Genomic DNA, 21,229 nt, shown 5'->3' with positions numbered 1-21,229 from the left:
GTGGGCAAAAAAAAAAATCTAATCACCATCTGAAGTTCTTTTCTGATGCAAAAATTTCCAATATGAGACGATCTTGTTCATATCATACTCCCTTCTCCCTTCCCTGTGCTGAATGAAACATTATTATTAATTCAATGATACCTTGCCTAAGTTTCTGGAAGTGTCTTTCTTGTCATCACCAGGGAGTTGTTCACCAGGGAGTTTCTTGCCTAAGGGGTGATCCTTTTTGCAGTCAAAGCTTCATCATTGCTAACTTCAGGGTCGACTGGAATATCATCATCGTTCCTGTGTTTTGTTTTTTTTTTTAATTCCAATCTGCATTATCATGCAAGGATAATTGTGCCCGGTTGAAGATTGCAAACAAATAGACCTACCTATTTTTTATGGGACGAAGGGATTATTTGGATATCCTTACAGTCCGTATTTGCTAATAACCAGCAGATTACATACATCAACCCATTATGTACAAAGATACACGAAATATAACGTCTAAGGAAAGCATATATATACATACAAGAGAAAACTGGGAGGCAGCAAACTACGATTATTACTCAAATTTGTTGATTTGCTGCCCAATTAAGATCCTTACTTCATCTCCCGCTCTAGCTTATTCATAAGCTCCTTTTTCTCTTCTTCCGGCAAACTATTGAACATAAAGACGGATTTATCTCCTATATCATCCTACAAAGCGAAGAAAGTGGGACAGAACAGAAAACCGCATGAGATTCTAATAAAAAACGGACAAATAACTACCAGTTGAACTCCAGGATTTTTTTTTTTTTTTTTTTTTTTTAATGTCAAATGGATCACAGAGGAAGAATGAAGAATGTACCTTGATGGGCTGGAAAAACTTTCTTCCTGCGAACACCACAAAGAGAGCCATCCATATACCAAGTAGAGTAACTTTTACTCCATCATCCATCAGGCCTGTCTGCATACAAGAGAAACCAATGACGATCAGTCAACATTCAAAGCATTTAGGTAATGATAACCAGGAGCCAAACGCACCAAGAAGCTTTATAACAAATGTAACGCAAGTTCTTAACACTGTTGTCGTGGGAAGGCGTGTTCAATTTCAATCTTAATAGCCTAAAATCCGCCAATAAAAGAAGCACCGCATCTACATTCTTTTGAATAATTTCCATCCTTATAAACCAGGTCGTTTAATATGTTCCCTATGCCATAATGTAATCAACCTCCTAAAGCAACACTGTCTACAATATCGACCAATCCCTGACTCCTTTCACTCAAATGAACGGCTTAAGGCTTGACCTCAAGAAATGGAAGAGGTTTTTTAGCCTGCCATGCCAAGGAAAGAACCTCATTCCTATAACTTAGTAAACAGCTCACACGTCATAATTTAGCACAATCTAAATATAGCAGGCAACATTTCATGTATAAGGAGTACCAGGTGTCCAAGCAGAACTGCAGGAATAATGAATGTGAGAATACCAGCTTCCAGTTTGCCATAACAAAGACCTAGTTCAAAAGTAGCAAGAATCAGATCTTCAGGTCCCCATAGAGGAGAACATTTCTGACAAGGGAAAGCAACTTTCATGCAGGGCATTACGGGGTATCTTCACAACTATCTATGTAAAATGCAAAATGGAAAATGCAACACATAATCTGCACAATTTCAAATGCGTAAAAATTATCACATCTCCAAAGTAATGCTGCTCCGTTTCTTACATTTACGATGAGACAACATTGGCTAAGAATACCAGGTCACCAACCCCTAATATTTTCTTCCCTTTTTTTTTTTGACAATTGTTTCACTTGTATATTTATTTTTCCTTTCTTTCCTTTATCTGAAATTCTTTAATTTTCTTCTCTTCTTTGATTGTTTTTAATTTAAAAAATCAAAATCGTCTTATGAAATTGGTTTTCAGAACCTCATAAATGTCTACAGCTGAAACATCTGTTAAATTTCTGTCATAGGTTCCCTTTGAACTTTTATCAGTTATGCCCAGCCATAGTTTTGAATACTTGGTGTACTTCTCTAAGCAAGAACTCATCCCTTAAACAAGCTTGGCATCCCAATCTCGCAACCAGTTTACTTCAGTTCAATACAATGTTTGCAGATAGGAGGTTATCAAAAGTAGAATTCTTCTGCACCTATTACCATATTCACATATGGCACAGTATAATTTCCTTCACATTTCCTTAGACATCAACATGGCATTCAATTACCTCAAATCACCTCTCTAGTTAATGTCTTTTTAAAAGATTGTCACATAAAGAAGCATTCAATAAGCAGGAGAAAACGAATTATCTAAATGTAGAGAAACGAGTAGATCGACAGAGGTACTGAAACAATACCTTCCTTGAAGACAAGTCCAGTGAGGGCAGCAAAGAGTGGACCAACAAACCAGATAGCTGTTGGATTTTCAATTACATAATATACTAAAGTTTTTCCAGCTGGTTGAGCAAAGCTTGCATAAGTAGCCAAAGATCCAAAAGCACCAAGAAACCATAGAGCCTGAAGCATGCGCTTGATTTGAGTTACATAGATGTGAATAAGGTAGAGTGACAAGCCTAATCCACAAGCTCCAAGAGCATAGAAGAGTTCAAGGTTTGTCTTAATAAAACCACCGATTGTAGAATCGTCAGGTAAGAAAGCTGCAGATGATGCAAGAACAAATGATGCAGCAGCAGTTACCAACCCTGACCTGTACAGAATGACCTGCCACAAGGGCAATCGGAGCATCAATGAAATGCAGATGCACAGATGAAAAAGAAGATAAAAAGTAATAACTGAGTCATACTCGAAATTGAAACTGAAACATGATTTCTTTGAATTCTTGGCAGTCAAAACTAACAAATCCCAAAATCAATGGAGACCAGTGATGAGCGGAGCAATAATTGTCAAAATGATAAACTGGCTATTCAATTTCAGTTATTCAACGCTGGAAGGTTGCAATTTCGAAGTATAATGCTATGAAACCCACAAGGCACATAGAGTTCAATCGAAATTTCTTCGTTGGTTATTGTTTGGAAATTGAACTGAAAAGAATGATTAATTAGTAAGCTAGGTACATTGTTGTGTTGTTGAGAAGCGAGTTTTGTACAAGCATTTAATATACAGTAAAAGAGATAGGCATGAGATTAGTCCAATGAGGAGAAAAGCAGAAGAATAAATTTACCTCCTGAACATCAGAGGGTTGAATGGTCCAGGGACCATAAACTCCTTGATACACCACTGCCTCTTCTGATGGCTGTGAGCTGCTTTCTCCCACTGCCTGGCACTTGGTGGTGATGGTTTTACTCTGAGGAATTGAAGTCCTAGGGTTATTATGCAGCCACAACCCAACCACAGGACCATTATTCAATTTCAAGGGTAGCCTTAGGCGCCGCCCAGGAGGATCAACCGAGTTAACCAACAACGGCGACAAGGCTGACAAACTACTACTACTACTAGTACTATGGCACGAGTACATGCCTGCTGCTTCGTCTTCTTCTTCTTCTTGGTAAATTCTTCTCCTTTCCAGATTCCACAAGAGGATCACAATCAATCGGCCAGAATTCCCAATTACTAGTTTGGCACTGTTCTGTCTGCTAATTTGATTGGTTAACTGGTAAGTATTACTGGATCATACTGCGCGATGCGTGATGAGTGCACAGACACTGTTGTTATATAGGTTAATTAGTGGCAAATACACGAAACAAAGGATATGATAGTAATATGGAAACCAGTGATTGAGCATTTTAGTCAGCCGAATACAATTCAAGCTAGTAAAAAAGCCAGGAGTCATGAAGAATAGAAAGACACAGTGAAAAAAAATAAATAAAATCTGAAAAAAAAAAAGAAGAAGAAAGGCCGTGCTTATCCCATCAATTTTTTGTATCTTGTATTTGAATCTCAAGCATGCCAGAATCGATTCCGGTTACACCTATTATATTTAGGAAAATAAGTCATTCATCACTCAGCAAGTACAATAGCTCATGTCTACTGCATACAGTTATTTATTTAGAAGGTCCAAGTGATTCAAAGGAGGGGGGACGGACTGACTTACGGAATTTCGCTTTGCTTCACGAGATATCAACTTTCAAGAAAGAAGAAGAAGAAGAAGAATTAACAGTCAGAGATACAAAAACCCAACGTAGCAGAAGCTTTGAGTATTTGCTCATGATTTTATACAGACCATCTATCTAATGTTGAGATTTATATTACAGATTAACCATTCATTCACTGGCAACATGCAATTAGCAATCCTTCAATCAAAGCCAGCCTCAGAAGAATACAATTCAAATTGAATACTACTGCTGCGTACGTACTTGAGATAGAAATGAAGATGAGGAAAATTACAGCGTTTTATTCGGCGGAGGCGGGCGTAGGAGTAGGCGTGGGCGTGGCGGGGGCCGTGGTTTTTAAGAGGATAGATAAGTAACTGTTTTGGAATTAGAATGGGATATATGATAAATTTGGATGAAGAAGATAATATGGAGGCAGTGGTGGGAGTTTGCGCTGAGGAGTCATGAGTGGAGCCGAGGAGAGCAAACCCGAACCGACAAACCGCCGGACCGGATCGCTCAGGAGATTTTTATAGCTTTTTAAAAAAAAAAAAAAAAAAAAAAAAATTCTACTTAACATCTTGCCTTGCCTGTATAAAAGTTGAAGCGAGGCCCTAATCATCTTCTCTCAACGTTGGCCCAATCCACACCCAACTTGTGATCCAGTCATTCATTCACTGGGTCATTTAGTGATTTAAAATAATTTAAAAATTGATAACTCAACTTACTGAAGGGACCGTAGAACTTCCCGCTGTATTATTTATGAGGATATCAAAGGAAGTAGTCCCGCCCGGCACTCGGCAGTGGCAGTGTGTTACGGACATGCTTTTCTTTTTATTCACGGCTTTTTATGTGCAGGAATAAGAGTTAGTATTCAACTAGCAGTGAGTTCCAAGTGATGATCACGTTAGACAGGAGAACTGGAATTGGCGAGATGGATGCTTAGTTAATAATATGGCGGCGAAGAAGGAGAACCACCGTGCATTGTTGGCGAAGGCTTGCTATGAAGGCAGCACCATCGTCGGTGGCCGGTGGCGATGCCCAATTTTTTAAACATTAACAGCACGCAATCCAAGAAGCCGCAAAATTTGACAAACTGATTCAGAAGAATTTGACAAACAGCATCATCAACGCATGCATGATACTACTAGTCTTCTTTACTGCTGTAGTAGTAGCAGTAACTGTCATACATACCCCTTTATTATGGGTGTTGCTGTCATTACTTCATACGTGTCGATTCAGAAGAATTAAAAGCAACACACGCAAAGCAAATTTCTTAATATAGGAAGATTCTGTACCAAATGATGATAGTAGTACTGCGACTTAAACGACATGAACAACCTCCTTAATTTTAAAAATTTGACTCCTTAATTTTAAAAATTTTTATATTTAGAATCATTTTCTTCTCTGAGTGAAACTCGTATGTATATATATATGTATATATATATATATATATATGTATATGTATATGTATATGTGTGTGTTCAGATAGATTAGAGGTTACGCGGTGGCAGGCAACAATGGCAACAATAATATCAATATGTGAACTCCTATGCACTTTTCTCATAATCAAATGCACTCTATATAGTATTTGTATCGGTCAAAAAATGCACTCTACCAAAAAATATTCCTTTGGTACTGACGGCACCACCAATACTGTTGCATGCATGCCACCCCAACAAATCCAAATCCAAATCTAAATCTGGTTTCTTTTCTTTTCTTTTTCTTTTTTTGGGAGTTTGGATTGGGGGTCTCTCTGCGACCTGCACGCTCGTCCTTATCTTTTCTCAAAGCGTCGCTTCTCTCAGGCTAATGCATGATCCTTCTTTGCACTCCCAGCCAGCACTTTGTCATCACACGTCACATCCGAGAGTCTCTCTCGATCGATCGCGGGTCGAATTCCAAGATCAATCCCCTACGGTTGATGCTTGCTTGCTTGCTAGAATATCCCAATGCATGATGCATGCATGATGCGCACGCCTGGTCCAAATACTCCAGCAAATTAAATTCACAGCCTTTCTTTTGGTAGCGGCTCCGTCCAGCAAAACACCATTTTCGGCTAAATATTTAATTGATGGCGATGTCGGAGGAGGACGAAGAAGATCCTGCGCCATGATTGATTGACACCCCAATTTCTTAGAACCCGACAGAATGAAATGAATGAATGAATGATTACATGCAGCAACTTGGGAGCGAGCGAAAGAGATAGAGCATGTGCACCGCCACTGACGCGTGATTCCGTAACAGTGACTGGGTGAGAAGAGCCTGCGGTCCTTCCTTATTCAATCAATCAAGACATGGACATGGACATGGAGTGTGTTTGGATTGTAAGTTATTTGAGATATTTTTACTGTGACACATTTGTGATGTGATGTATGTGAGATAAAAGGGTAATTGAGAAGATTAAAAAAGTGTATTGAAAATTGTAACGGTGATGTAAGTAAATATATTTAAGCAAATAACTCACAATCCAAACACACTGATACGGATTCTTTACCTTTGTTCCCGACCCAACTTTCTTCTGCCACGCAAACTTTTTGCTGGGACATAATATTGAGTGTGTTTGGACAGCCAATTATTTGACCAAATATATTTGCTAACATCACCATTACAATTTCCAATACACCTTTTTATCTTCCCAATTACCTTTTTATCTCACATACATCACATCATAAAAAGTGCTACAGTAAAAATATTTCAATTAACTTACAATCCAAACACACTCATTATTATTACTGGGGACTTTGGGCGACTATCATTTATTTATGCCTTACTGCATCCGGCATGAGATTATTTATTGAAACCGCGCCTCTGACAATTAGTAATACAATACCTCTTCTTAAATGCATGCAAGCAATATGCCCAAGTTAATAGCCGTACATTATATGGCTACTCTAATTTGGAAAATCAAAATCCATCATCCATTAAACATCGATCGGTACGTACGCGCATCCAAATTTTAACCACATAATGCTGTGCTGTTGGTGCATTGGATTAAAAAAAAAACTCGAAGCCAGCACAAATTTTTCGCTCCTTCTCCTGCCACTAATGATATCAACATGACTGACTATCGACAAGGCAACTACCGATCTGGGCTCTTAGGATCAAAATCCTTACCATATTTTAGAAAATCGGAGCTACAAAAGCTCTGGTAATCACACTGTTCGGAGGAAAAACTAGAAAAATCTTCTTGCCGTTGCCGATGCAGGCCTGGGGTGACATGAGCTGAAGGGGATGTGATTTGGGGATCAGGTTGCAGTAGCTGTTGCTGATCGTAGAGAGCCGAGGCGTAATAAGGCAGCTCTGCGTCGGTGCTGGAGAGCAACTGAGCGTACTGGAGAAGATGAGGGTAATTCGTCATCGTCATCATGTCGGAGGGAACGTTAGTGTTACTCGGGTTGATCGTCGTCTCCGTTGCATCTTGTGGGTTTGGATTATATTGCTGGCGAGACAATGATGATGATGATGAGACGGTGGTAGGGCAGTGCAGTTGGGATTGGGAGTACTTGACTCCTTGGACCACCCGTTCGGGGAAATTAAGCTTGGCTTTGGTGCCTTTGAACCTCAACGCAGCCTCATCGTATGCAAGTGCTGCATCCTCAGCCATGTCAAACGTCCCTAGCCAAACTCGAGCTGCCTTTTTGGGATCCCGTATTTCAGCCGCCCACTTCCCCCAAGGTCTCCGTCTCACTCCTCGATAATGTCTTCTTCCCGCTGTTCTTCCATAATAGTAATTACTACCAGTATTATTACTTACGATGCATCTGTTATTTTCACATACTATATCATTAATAATAAATAAAATACACATGAATGCTTTTTTTAGAATTGGCCAATGGGACAGAAGCTACCGTTGGAGTACATGTACATGTTGGAGTCTGAAGCATCTTCATCTTCCGTGTTATACATCAACCTTGTTTAGAAGCCCGACATTTTTTTTTAACACAATATGTGTATTTGCACTAGTACTCTATATATATATATACGAGTATTTGGTAGGAAACTAGTACTATATATATAACGATGCAAGCTTGTTGAAAACATTACTCCGACTGGTCTGACTAAAAGATCATATATTGAAAAGGAGTAGGTCCGTAGTAAGATTGCATGGAACTTTTTTTTTTTCTCGGGGAAACAAGTATTTTTTATTATAGGATACAATTATTGAATTTGGAAATTGATCCAAGGGCTTTGTCATATGCATATATTACTCATTTAATCTCATCATCATCCTTTCCTTTTACATATTACCATAATATTGATCAAGTGCTCCCAGAGCCAAAAGTCTTTTTACTAAGAACACGTTCCCAATAATTAGTGGCTTTTCAGTTTAGGAGGCTACAGTGGCGTTTAAGAAAAATATCACACTCCGTCCATCATTACACGCAATCTGCAGTCTAGATAGGCTTATACGAACGTACCAGCATGCGTCCTTTCCACACACACACACACACACACATGATAATATAATAGGAAGGTAAGGCATAGCAAATATTACAGTACTATTTAGGTCGGCGACCAAATTTTTGTACTCAAAATAGACCGATGAACCAGTTAAAATTGGAAACCATTCGATATTAGATTGATGGGGCACGCGATACGTATACATATGCTGTTGTATACTATGAGAAAGAAAATAGATGATATGCTATAATAGTAGGGTAATAGATATCATGACGGCAATTAGAGTGGCTGAGAAGGAGGCATGAAGCTTTCCATATGGAAAACCTGAAACACGAGAGAGAGGGAGAGAGGCTCGATATTCGGTAATTCCATTTAGATTTGAGTACAACATAACATGCAAAAAGGAGATCAGGAGAAGTAAGCAGTGATCATCATGAGGCGAGTTTGATAAGTACTTGCATCCTTGGAGGAGGAGGAGGGTCTGTAAAGAGCAAAATCATCTTCCAAGGGAATTGTCCACCGTATATATACGGCGTATGATAAAAGAACATGTGTTGCATGGAAAAAAACGGGAAACAGGAAAACGAGAAGCCCTCGTCCCTTTGCGGTGGACTGAGTACTACATACATTAGGAGGCTTAGTCCGAGTCCCTATCTTTTGATGAGAAGAGACGAGACATCCAGATTGGTGGATGCGGGAGGCCTAGCTAAGCTCAAAAGAGAGAGGGTTCTTTACGGAAAGTAACATGCTATCTAATACACTGAACCTGGCTCCTAGTCCTAGCTCAACTTAACAAAGATATTTTTCTTTTCTTTTCTTTTTTTTTTTTTTTTTTTGGGTGTATCCTAGCTTATACTGCTGCTTTAACTCAAGATATACCCAAAACTAACAACAGGATAAAGACAAGAAACCAAAAATCTCTCTCTCTCTCTCTCAAACCGAAGTCCTAGAGGAGAAGGTGTACTAGAGCAAAGGAAAAATTATCGTAGGCCGAAGATTTTACATATTCATTAGATATAGATAAATATGTTCGCCACCCCATACAGATAGATTTAAGAGAAAAAAAAAAAAACAACTTTGACCGTGAAAATTTTCACAATATAGTGCTCTATGCTATAGTATGCACATCAATAGTCAGTTTTTTCCACATAGAAAAAGGAAGTTTTTTTTTTCTGGTTGGCGTAGTGGTTAGATTTGCTAGGTTTTGAGTTTTGACACTAAAATTTGCACACTCGATCGATAATTAGAAGTTAAAACCCAGAAGCTAAAGCTAGATAAGGTAAGTGAAGAGGAGGCAGCATGTAAGAATCATTATTGATGACAGCAAAATAAGGGCTCAAATAGTTTAGTTTACCTTGAGCTTCTTGCCCGAAAGAAGTAACAGCAGCAGCAGTAGTAGGAGATATGGCGGACTCCAGAAGTGGGTGTGTGCTGTCGGGACTGTGCTCGGAGGAAACCACCCTCGTAATAGTTTCATTTTCGAATTCCAAATCCACACCACCATCGAGGGATCCATGATGATGATCTTGACCTTTGTTTTTCTCCTCCTTTTTCGACGCTTCCGAAGAAAGAGGCCGCTTTCCATGTCTTCGATCCAGCACTCTCCTTTTTATTTTTATTTTTTCTTTTTAAATTGAATTACTGCAATGATTTAGCCCCTATTGATTGGACGATCGGCTATCTCCCTAGTGAGTCCCTGTCGGTGCCCGGTGCCGGGTGGGGGATATGTTTTTTCTGGGGAGGGGGTATTGGTGTTAAACGAGTGGCTTAGCTATATATAGATATGGATGCTACCCAAATATAGCAAGCAATTAGTACTAGTGCATACTTTGATACACAGCAGTTCCAGGTCCAGGAAAAGCTATGGTAGCACATAGAAAAAGCAGTGGTGCTGGATCTGTTATTATTATTATTACTGCTGCACGCGATACGCTGGTACTACTAAGCTAGTTGCATTCAATTCTTGAACGCAAAGAATGGAATCCTTGGACTCGGTGTGAGAGAGAGAGAGAGAGAGATTGAACTGGAATGATTAAGCTTTTATAGGTCGATACCACTACCCACTGCCTGCGCGCACAGGTTCTTTTACTTTTTCTTTTTCATTTTCATTTTCTTTTTTTTTTTTAATAAAAAGTATTTCCACTCATCCTTTTCCATTGATTTTTTTAGGTCAAAATTCTTCTCCATTGATTGAAACTCTCAATAATGGCCACAAATTTATTTCCATAATTCTTTCTGTATTTCCAAACACTTTGTTGCCCACGATTTGAGTCCTGACTATTATAAAAAATAATTGGTATACTCATGGTTTCGTCTGGATTAGCAATTTTTTGAGATATTTTTAAAATATTTTACTGTAACAGTGTATATAAAAAAATTTTTACCGTAAATATGTTTCATAACATCTTTAGAGGTGTTTTTGGGATATACTTTAGGATATTTTTAAAGTTTAAACATTTTTTTGATATTTTTTAAAAATTATCACCACCACTCACCTCCGTTCTCTTCCCTCTCTTTCTTCATGCTTCTCCCTCCTTCCTTCTTCCTCTATCGCTTTCCTCTTCCCATCTTCCTCCTCCCTCCCCTTCCCCGCCATTCCTCACCTCTCCCCTTCCTCTCCTTCGAATTTGACTGAAGCTAAATCGAGACCTCTAGTTACAATATCACAGCCAAATCACAGTCCTTCTGATCGTGATCTGGCTAAGGCCACATCATAGCTTATGGTCAAGGCCAGATTTGGGGGGAAAGGGAGGGGTGGGATGTGGCCGGAAAGGGGAAGAGAAGGGAAGGGAGGAGGGGGAGGGAATGGTGGCGACAATGGTGGTGGGTAGTGGTGATAGATGAAAAAAAAGGGTAGATTTTATTTTTTACCTTTTTTATATATTTAGAGTTGTTTTTAATATATTGTATAGATGTACTATTTTTAAAATTATTTTTATTTGTATGTTATTATAGTGTTATATATGAAAAACTTATTTTTCAAAAAATGAGAAATCCAAATGGAGCCCTTTTCTTGTCCAACTTTTGTATATTGGACAAAATTGAATCTACACGATGGGTAAAGTATTAAAAAAAAAAAAAACTTCACGCACACATACATATATGTGTTTATTGCTTTACTTATTCGATCATGAATATTAAATTGCAATTTACCTTAAGTTTCAAGACAAATGGAGGAAATAAAAGTACTTTTGTAGTTATGGATTTAAAAATTATACTACTACAAAACAAAACTACATTCTGAAAAAAATAAAAAAGATTTTGATCGACACGCGCGTGCTCACATATGTAGATTTATATCTGATATTGATTTACATATTGCTTTATGAATATTAATCGCAAATTAACTGTTACTTTCAACATAAATGATTAAAATGAAGAAAATAAGCATGCTGTTTGATGATGGATTTAAAATATTACTAAAAAGCAAGATTGCATCCTGCCCAAAAGATAAGGATTAAATTCTGCAATTTCATTCAATGACATATTATGTTTGTAAATTAGAAAAGAAAATGATGAAAGTCCACTAAAAAAAACAGTCGATCATTGTAAGATTTAGCACTTGATTTACTAATTAAGAAACACAGAATGTTTGTTGGATTTTCTACATCAAAAATGGGGTTTTCTAATGGATGCCCGTTGGCCATGGGTTAACATATTTAAAATTCACTTAACCTACCACGTATATGCACATACTATAATCATTACCTTCCCTTGCATTTATATACTTTCATTATCTAATCTTATCTACCATTCCTTGTATTTATTTAATTTTTTTCAATTAATCTTACACTTAAAAATTATAACACCTAAAATATATGTTTTGATGAGCATCCAACGGGCACCTGCTAAACATACCCATCAAAAAATTACTAGTACCGTACCATAATATAAACATAAACGCGTTGCCGCGGTTGTGGTGTTTCTTATTTTGCACATGCCTTCAGTGCATAAATTTCAGGACCATGTACTTGATACAAAAAATGCTCTAATGACACAAGCCGGCTTCATCTTAGGCAACAAAAATGGTTTGTTCAAAGAAGTACTACTAGTTTCGATTGGGATCAGAGCAATTGACTCGTGGAATTTGGCTCCTCTCCAGTGAATTCTCCATCCGTTTCCTACCATATACATCTAGATCGCACGCACGCGCCTTCATTTACTTGGAAGAGACAATGATCATTTTAAATTTGACTAATCCTAACCCTCATCAACAAATAAAAACACGTGTCATGCATTCGGAGAGAATTCTAACCTTTGTCAGCAAATAAAAACACGTGTCATGCATTCAGAGAGAATTCACGGGAGAGTAGCCAAGTCTCTGGTCAATCAACTCGTGCTAATTAATGATGTACCTCCTACAACTAGATCGTGCATGTATCTCCTGCTGCAAAGTAAGCCATTAATTAAGTTGAAGCAAGAAACATGGAGTCATTTAGGGCAGACGCATGATTAGTTAGCGACAAAAACTGCAGTCGGTGAAGATAATTAAGAACTGAAAATATTTAAATCGCTTCGAAGTCCTCGCGTGTTACCGATCGAGGATGCAGATCAAGATTACACAGATATTGTAACAATGTAAGGCCAAAATGTTCTCCATTTGTTTCTCTTGATCGCCAAGTTTAAGGTAGCATACATAATGCTAGCCAGTGCGCGAGTAGTATATAGTGGTAGTATGACGTAAAGTAGGATTACAAGTAGTATATGAGATTTTAGATTGCTCTAGCAAAAAAAAAATATGACAAGAACATGCGTCGAAATCAAACTAAACAGATCAATCTCAAGGACAAATAGAAATTGATCCAGCTAGGAGCTCCAGGATTAACAGGGAAGAGAAATGTTATTTGCACTCTGTAGTGGGGCAAATTTCCCAGTAGCCACGTGTCAGTTCGGATATGATGACCTATCAGTTCGGCCAACTAATCTTCGGATGCCACATGTCAGCTCGGATATTGTGATATGACAGCTCGGACAGAGCAGCTCGGAGAAGAGGGAGGTCAGCTCGGCTGCAGCCGCCGCCTCTCCATGAAGTGGGCCTGATGGGCCGCCGCCTCCGGATCTTCAGGGGTGGTTGTATGAAACCCTAGAAAGACTCCGAACCCTAAGGGGACTTTGACTCCTATATGGAAACTACCACCCATCAAGCCTATATATACAGCACCACAAGACGACACAAGGTATGCCATCCACAGTTCTCTCTACTGTTGCTCTACTCTTGAGCTCTACTGACTTGGCCGTCGGAGCTATTCCGGGGACGCTAGTCCCTCCGTTTATTTCCTTCTCTGCAGGACAGGTCGTCCGTTCTCTCCCCGTCAATTCGGCCTATCAGCTCGGCCACTCTCTGTTAGCCCCACCGTCTGTCCATTTGCAGGTCGGCTCGTTCACCTGACCAGCTCGCCAGCTCGCTCCCTCTCAGCTCGGCTGCACTCAGCCAGCTCTGTTCGTAGCAGCTCAGCTCGGGTTGCGTCCTTGACAGCTCACCAGCCCAGCTCGCCAGCTCGCTCCCTCTCAGCTCGCTCAGCCCGTCGCAGCTCAGCTCAGATCTTGTTTTTGGCAGTCGCATCAATTGGCGCCGACTGTGGGAAAACGTAATTCTTCTCTTGCGAATCATGCCAAGAACGAGGTCCCAGAGGAATGCCGATGGATCCAAGGGAGACGAGGGTGTGGGGCTCTCAGGAATTTCGCCGGAGCAGTTGGTCCAGGCGGTGGCAGGGAACCTGCCAACTTTTGAGGCAGTTGTGAATTACCTCAAGGGACAGGCAGTAGGTGATCCTGGCCAGGGGCTAAAGAGCCAAGGAGATGGGCTGTCAGAATCCCGAACAGGGAGCCCTAACCCCCGGCCCAAGCGGGTGCGCCGGGAGCTCACGCGTGAACAGGTCAACGTCGTGGAGCCTTCTCACAAACACTCCCGAGCTGAGCACCCGGAGCTCTTCCGAAGGCATTCAAGGGGAGAGCTCTCCCAGCGGAGAGAGCCGCACCAGGTGCAGGACGAGCTGGACCTGCTGTTGGACTCTGAGGCGGACAGGTACATCGCCTCTCCCTTTGTCCCTGATATTGAGAACTACCCGCTGCCTGCGAAATTCAAAATACCGACCATGAAATCCTACGACGCGACTACGGATCCGGAGGATCATCTGTTCACATTCTTGACACAAATGCGCCTACAAACGGCAGCCGATGCAGTTAGATGTAAGACCTTTCCAATGTTCCTGGAGGGAAAGGCACGCCAGTGGTTCCAGGGACTCCCCCCCAGGTCAGTTCGGTCCTTCAGCCAACTCGCGCGACTGTTCTCAGCTCAGTTCATCTCGTCGCGAGCCTTTTCCAAGAGTACTGCTCACCTGATGATAGTTCAGCAAAGGTCCGAGGAATCGCTGCGCGAATACATGGTCCGATTCAACAATGAGTCCCTCCAGATCCGGGATCGGGACGATAAGGTCGTCATGGCCGCCTTCATCAACGGACTACGCAAACAGAAACTATATACCGAGTTCGTGGAGAAACCTCCCAAGTCAGTTCGGGAGATGCTGGACCGAGCTCACGAGAAGGCTAATGCAGTGGAAGCTAATCGCTTGAAGGGTGAACAGGAGAAACTAAGGCAGAGCTGACCTGAGACGCAGTTGAGGCCGAACAGGTCGGAGAACCTGCCGAGGTCATACATGCCGCGAGAGCTGCCGAGGCCGAGCTGACCTGAGACGCAGCTGAGGCCGAGCAGGTCGGAGAAGCTGTCGAGGTCATACATGCAGCAAGAGCAGCTAAGGCAAAGCTGACCTGAGACGCAGCTGAGGCCGAACAGGTCGGAGAACCTGCCGAGGTCATACATGCCGCGAGAGCTGCCGAGGCCGAGCTGACCTGAGACGCAGCTGAGGCCGAGCATGTCGGAAAACCTGCCGAGGTCATACATGCCGCAAGAGCTGCCGAGGCCGAGCTGACCTGAGACGCAGCTGAGCCGCGAGAGCTGCCGAGGCCGAGCTGACCTGAGACGCAGCTGAGGGCCGAACAGGTCGGAGAAGCTGCCAAGGTCATACATGCCGCGAGAGCTGCCGAGGCCGAGCTGACCTGAGATGCAGCTGAGGCCGAGCAGGTCGGAGAAGCTGCAGAAGCCAAACAGGTCAGAGAGGCTGTACAGGCCAAAGAAACCAAGGAGGTTGCTGGACAGGCCATCCCAACCTAAACATCGTATATTGATAGAGTAACAAGTCAGGGTGTGGAGTTGGACCCCTCCTAATCAGCCCTACGGGGGAAGAATTGGCTTGCGTCTTGAGGTTCGACTTCAGGACCTCCAATAACGAGTCCGAGTATAAGGCTCTTTCATTAAAACTCACTCACTCTGTCCATACATGACCTGAGTTGTTTGGTCACGCATGGTCCTATCTTTTCGTGCAAATATATGAACTATTTGGAAGTCAGTTCGCGCGCTAGCCCGGGGTCTGTTCGCGCAAGTGTATTTAGACAGCATGATAAGAAAGACATGAATGAAAAATTTTGCTAAGTGTAGAAGAAACAAAAGTCTATTCAGCCCACAAGAGTCTATTTATAAAAGAGGAGGTCATACAAAAAACGAACTGGTCCTACTCAGTTCGGTCTTACAAGTTACTCAAGCAAGGGCCGCAATCGTGGAATCATGGGTCTTACACCGAACTGACTCTTCGCCAAAAAACTTGGTCTAGACTCATGCGACTTTTCGATGACTCTAGACTCAAAGGGGGGCTAGTGTAGTGGGGCAAATTTCCCAGTAGCCACGTGTCAGTTCGGATATGATGACCTATCAGTTCGGCCAACTAATCTTCGGATGCCACATGTCAGCTCGGATATTGTGATATGACAGCTCGGACAGAGCAGCTCGGAGAAGAGGGAGGTCAGCTCGGCTGCAGCCGCCGCCTCTCCATGAAGTGGGCCTGATGGGCCGCCGCCTCCGGATCTTCAGGGGTGGTTGTATGAAACCCTAGAAAGACTCCGAACCCTAAGGGGACTTTGACTCCTATATGGAAACTACCACCCATCAAGCCTATATATACAGCACCACAAGACGACACAAGGTATGCCATCCACAGTTCTCTCTACTGTTGCTCTACTCTTGAGCTCTACTGACTTGGCCGTCGGAGCTATTCCGGGGACGCTAGTCCCTCCGTTTATTTCCTTCTCTGCAGGACAGGTCGTCCGTTCTCTCCCCGTCAATTCGGCCTATCAGCTCGGCCACTCTCTGTTAGCCCCACCGTCTGTCCATTTGCAGGTCGGCTCGTTCACCTGACCAGCTCGCCAGCTCGCTCCCTCTCAGCTCGGCTGCACTCAGCCAGCTCTGTTCGTAGCAGCTCAGCTCGGGTTGCGTCCTTGACAGCTCACCAGCCCAGCTCGCCAGCTCGCTCCCTCTCAGCTCGCTCAGCCCGTCGCAGCTCAGCTCAGATCTTGTTTTTGGCAGTCGCATCACACTCCAACTATTTATTTTGTTATATAGGCTAATAAATGAAAATTATATAATCCAAATGATAGTGAGAATCTGACTAATAAAAATGGGAGCACAAACAATAATAATATTTTTCATACGGAAAAGCAATAAGAAAAAAATAACTTGTTTGACAAGCATTAGTATATGTTTTGTTTGGAGTATGGACGTGTATTACAAGTTGCAGCTTGACCACCGGGCATTAACAATATATGGTTGTCAAGCAGGCGGGCAAAGGAAGGAGGAAGTCATCTAGTCCTGTCGTCCGCCGCCACGTATATATAATAATATATTTTAAGTGCTGAAAAAAATAAATGAATGTCTGAATTTTAATACTAAATCTAGTTATACTATTTGATAAATTTTTATAACTGAATGCTTAATAAACTTAATTTGACAATTTTGCCCTTTTCAAAAACACACACATTGGCCACAGTGGCCGGACGTTGTCGCTGACTTAATTAAAGCTTCCAGTCAACTCTGCTCTGTAGGCCTCGAGCCCTTGTCATGGATTGGGCCTTCCCGCATCTGAGAAACATTTCAGCCCCGTCTATATGAGGCACGAATTGCACCGATTTTCAATCAGTTAAGCCCAAAAGGACCATCAATACCGTAACCAACATTGGCACTGCTAAAGGAATCCTTATCACTCCTGCAGTGCTATATCATGGTTTAATAGAGGAAACTACCTCCCCTTTTTTTTTTGTCTTTTGGCACAAGTATTCGAGATAATTGCGTGTTTCTTTTTGCTTTTCTTTTCAAATTTATGGTCAAGTGAATGTTTGAATATGTTCTATGTGCGGAGAGAGAGAGAGAGAGAGATTTTTATTCAGTTTAGTGATGATTGTTTGTAATAGTGATACTTTACAATATGATTTGCGGTTATCTTTGTGATAGTTTCATATGAGACTAAATCAAAATTTCAAGATAGTAGTTGGCTTAGGTTTCAACTGACACTACAAAATCACAATGAAGAAGAATTAATTGAGGCACAAGATTATATTGAGTTGATGAAAGGAATTGCTTGATTAGGAAGAGCAACAAGCAGCAGAAGAAAAGTCTTGAATAATAAATGATAAGAGGGAATTTTCAAAATTCAAAGAACATGAGACGATAACGAGAGTCGATGAGACTTTTATTGGAGTGCAAATATCATTTCCCACCTACCACTTGGCGCTGATATAACGCGGCCTTTTAAATTTCCTTCAATGTCTTTAATTGAAAATATAGAATGGTAACTCCGGGACTCTAATCAACAACATATTACTTTTTTCACAATTTTTTAATAATACCAGAGGAAGATAGCCCGCGCAATGCGTGGGAGTTTGATGCATATGGTATAAAATAGTTTTTAAGTTTTTATTTGATGTAACAACATGGAAAACTAATTTTTAATAATAGAAAGATAACCATGAAAAGATTAAGGATAACTATATATTAAATTTCATAAGAATGGAAGATTGATTAAAAACGGAATCCATGAATTTCATTCCCTAACTGGTACTCATATTTACATGAAAGTAAAGTAGTAGGCTGTTGCGTTTAACTTCTATCGAACATGGTAGTTGTCTGTTGTAGTAGTAGTAGCTTTCCTTGCATTGTCTTTGTTATCTTGTAGATAGGTTGAGAACTGCAAAATTGCTAGATATATTTTTTAGATTAAAATCTCAGTTTTAATTTGGCCAAATCATTATTTGCTTTCTCTCAGAGCAAAACCTTCACTTTCGCTAGTATGAATCAGACAATGAACAATGAAACTTAACTATTGCAACTTCCTGCAGACTCTGAGCAAATAGAAGAGGAATATCCCCAGTTTAGAAATGAGAAGCATAAGACTATTCAGACGGGAAAAAAAATGTATTTTAACAGGAAGAAATAATACATAGAAGTGCTTGTGCTTAACAATAGATGACATTAGATAGTACTACCTGATTCTTGTACACAACAAAATGATACTAAGAATATAATTAAATCATATTGGTGAAAATCAAGATTCGCAAGCTACTACTACCAACAAACAAATAAAAGTACATTTTAAAAAGAAATAATCATCAAATACGACAAAGAAAGTTTTGAATTCATTGTTCAGCACTAAAGAAACTAGAGAATTTGAAACCTTGTGTAAAACGTGTTTGGCACCAGCATAAAGCATGAGTCTTCGTATTTTATCATCTTTAGGAAACTCTTTTTCCGGACAAATGTTACATAAAAAATGCACTTATGAAGTCATAAAGGCAGAAGAATAAATTATATTGTTGTTTAAATGTCTATAGGAACTTTCATCTCCAAATAGGAAACTAAGAAAAAAAACTGAACAGGAAAATAATCATGAGAAAATTATGTGCATGGCAATGATTTAACAGTCTAAACAGACAATCTAAAATAATAGGAGATCCACCAAGTTCCCAAAAGTTAGGAACATTCCAAATGTATTTAATGGTTTACGGGACAACATGATCACAACGTTTAAAATTTGATCATCATCAGTGTGAAAATTACAACTAAGAGGGAGAGGACTTTAGCCAACTACTTGTTTGATTATTAGAGGTAGATTTATTTGGGATTTCAATTCTTATTGGCAGTTATTCTTCATTGGTTTCAACTTTCTAATCATCCACATTCAAGTCAAGTACTTTGATGAATAGCTTAAGCAAATATACAAAAGAACACATGAAAGAATAAACTTTGACACAAACTCAAATCAGTAGGACAAAGTATTAACTACCAATTCAAAATAATTCAGAATCTAACTATCACCAAAATCAATTGCATAAGAATCACCTTATTACCAAAGCAAACAATTAGATAAGAAATCACACCATTCAAAAAATTCAATTGCGGTAGAAAAATCAATTGCAGTATAAACCACACCATAATGCATCAATTGCAGTAGTTTTTTGGCTTACCTTGTTCCAAATACTCCCTGCAAAAACTTTTTTCTTATAGTTGCTCCAAACCTATTCCAATAAAATCACACCGTGTAAACTGTACACAGTAGCTAAATTTGCGGGAAGCAATAATATTAATACTAAATTACGCTAACAGAGTATCTAATTTCAGAATAGAAGCATTTGGCTCACAAAAGAAACTATGATTTTACAAGTAAATCATACCATTAAAAAAACAATAAAAGCTCACCTCAAGCTAAACCACCAAAAATAATTTCAACATAAAACCATATTGAAATCTAAAGTACAATGGCAATACAAATAAGTATTTACTGGAAGATGAAAGGAACATAACGGACGAACGTGAAGGAGAGCACATTTGAAGAAATGAAGATGAAACTGATACTTAGTCATAAATTTCTTAATAAATGCTTTAATTGAGATGAAAATGGCATTTGAATGTCTTCAAGTTATAATAGTAAAGTAATGGTAATAATTGATACTATTTATAATTTAATTAACACAAGCCAATCAAAGCCTTTATAAGGATATTTAAGCAATTACACAAATAAAGAGACTATCATGGATTATACCCATTGTAAAAAAGACAATCATATAATCACACATTCCCAAAATACCCAAACCTTTGAACAAATCACAAGAACATTTCAGTAAATATAAAAATACACATGCTATCTTAAGTAGTACCCAGCGTTATAACTGCACTCAAAACAACCTTACAATCTTAAAATGCTCTTACTCTTACGGTTGAAATTCAAAGCCATTCTTTGATCCAAACTCATTCTTATATAGTATAAGAATAAGAATATAAATAGACCACAACTTGAGATGGAGGGTGATAAGATGGGAGAGATTGTAAGTATGAAATTTTTTGTTTAAGACTCTCCACTTAAAGAAGAAAAGCAAAAACACAAATAAATAAATACATTATAATGATTTTTCACAACTTTATATCGCATACAATTTTCAAGTTACCCACAAAAAAAAAAATCTATCTTTGTAACTTCTTTTACCTGCTTTCATATTTTCTATTTTTTTTTTTGCTTTTAGTCTTTCCTTTCTTTTTTGTATAAAAATAATGCTCATATACAGACATAAGTATGTACCCACACATACATATATATATATATATATATTTATAGACACACGCATATATGTCTAATTAATTATATATACATAGTGCCTATGTCAAATCTGTAGTTATTATTATTTACTAGAGCCATACTCATTTAAAGCTTGATTATATTTAACACAATTCATACTTTCTTTTTTTAGGAGGAAAGTTAATTGCAAGGAAACCATTTTGTTTTGCACGTTTATCTTTTTTTATCAGAAATGATAACTGTTGTATAGTCTAATTTATCCTACAATAGGAAGAGGAGGTGGACCTAAGGAGACCCAGAAGTAATTCGGAGGGAACTGAATCACCACGGAACTGAATGGATGCACTACACACCTACCAAAA

The 21,229-nt window shown here is 39.6% G+C and overlaps 2 protein-coding genes across 5 annotated transcripts; both read right to left on the bottom strand.

Moving 5' to 3' along the window:
- Positions 1 to 423: 423 nt before the first annotated feature.
- LOC113717910 (uncharacterized) lies at positions 424 to 5,011 on the bottom strand. Of its 4 annotated transcripts, none has more exons than XM_072071214.1 (6): positions 4,740 to 5,011; positions 3,144 to 3,624; positions 2,320 to 2,683; positions 1,409 to 1,479; positions 833 to 931; positions 424 to 681 (listed from the first exon to the last, which is right to left on the bottom strand). In XM_072071214.1, exons 2-6 carry the CDS (start codon positions 3,435 to 3,437, stop codon positions 586 to 588), a joined length of 924 nt encoding a protein of 307 aa, XP_071927315.1. In that variant the 5' UTR covers positions 3,438 to 3,624; positions 4,740 to 5,011; the 3' UTR covers positions 424 to 585. The 4 variants fall into 4 exon arrangements, with proteins under 4 accessions (XP_071927315.1, XP_027098556.2, XP_027098557.2 ...); XM_027242755.2 differs by lacking the exon at positions 4,740 to 5,011 and adding an exon at positions 4,276 to 4,567; XM_027242756.2 differs by lacking the exon at positions 4,740 to 5,011 and adding an exon at positions 4,307 to 4,567.
- Positions 5,012 to 6,909: 1,898 nt separating this feature from the next.
- Positions 6,910 to 11,011, bottom strand: LOC140016624 (uncharacterized). The gene is made up of 3 exons (XM_072070188.1): positions 10,911 to 11,011; positions 9,770 to 10,044; positions 6,910 to 7,725 (listed from the first exon to the last, which is right to left on the bottom strand). Exons 1-3 carry the CDS (start codon positions 11,009 to 11,011, stop codon positions 7,094 to 7,096), a joined length of 1,008 nt encoding a protein of 335 aa, XP_071926289.1. The 3' UTR covers positions 6,910 to 7,093.
- Between the last annotated feature and the right edge of the window lie 10,218 nt (positions 11,012 to 21,229).

The sequence above is a fragment of the Coffea arabica genome, chromosome 11c, assembly GCF_036785885.1.
Source record: "Coffea arabica cultivar ET-39 chromosome 11c, Coffea Arabica ET-39 HiFi, whole genome shotgun sequence".
Taxonomy (NCBI): Eukaryota; Viridiplantae; Streptophyta; class Magnoliopsida; order Gentianales; family Rubiaceae; genus Coffea; species Coffea arabica.
The sequence above is the reverse complement of the archived record's forward strand: the minus strand, read 5'-3'. Positions and strand labels throughout refer to the sequence as shown.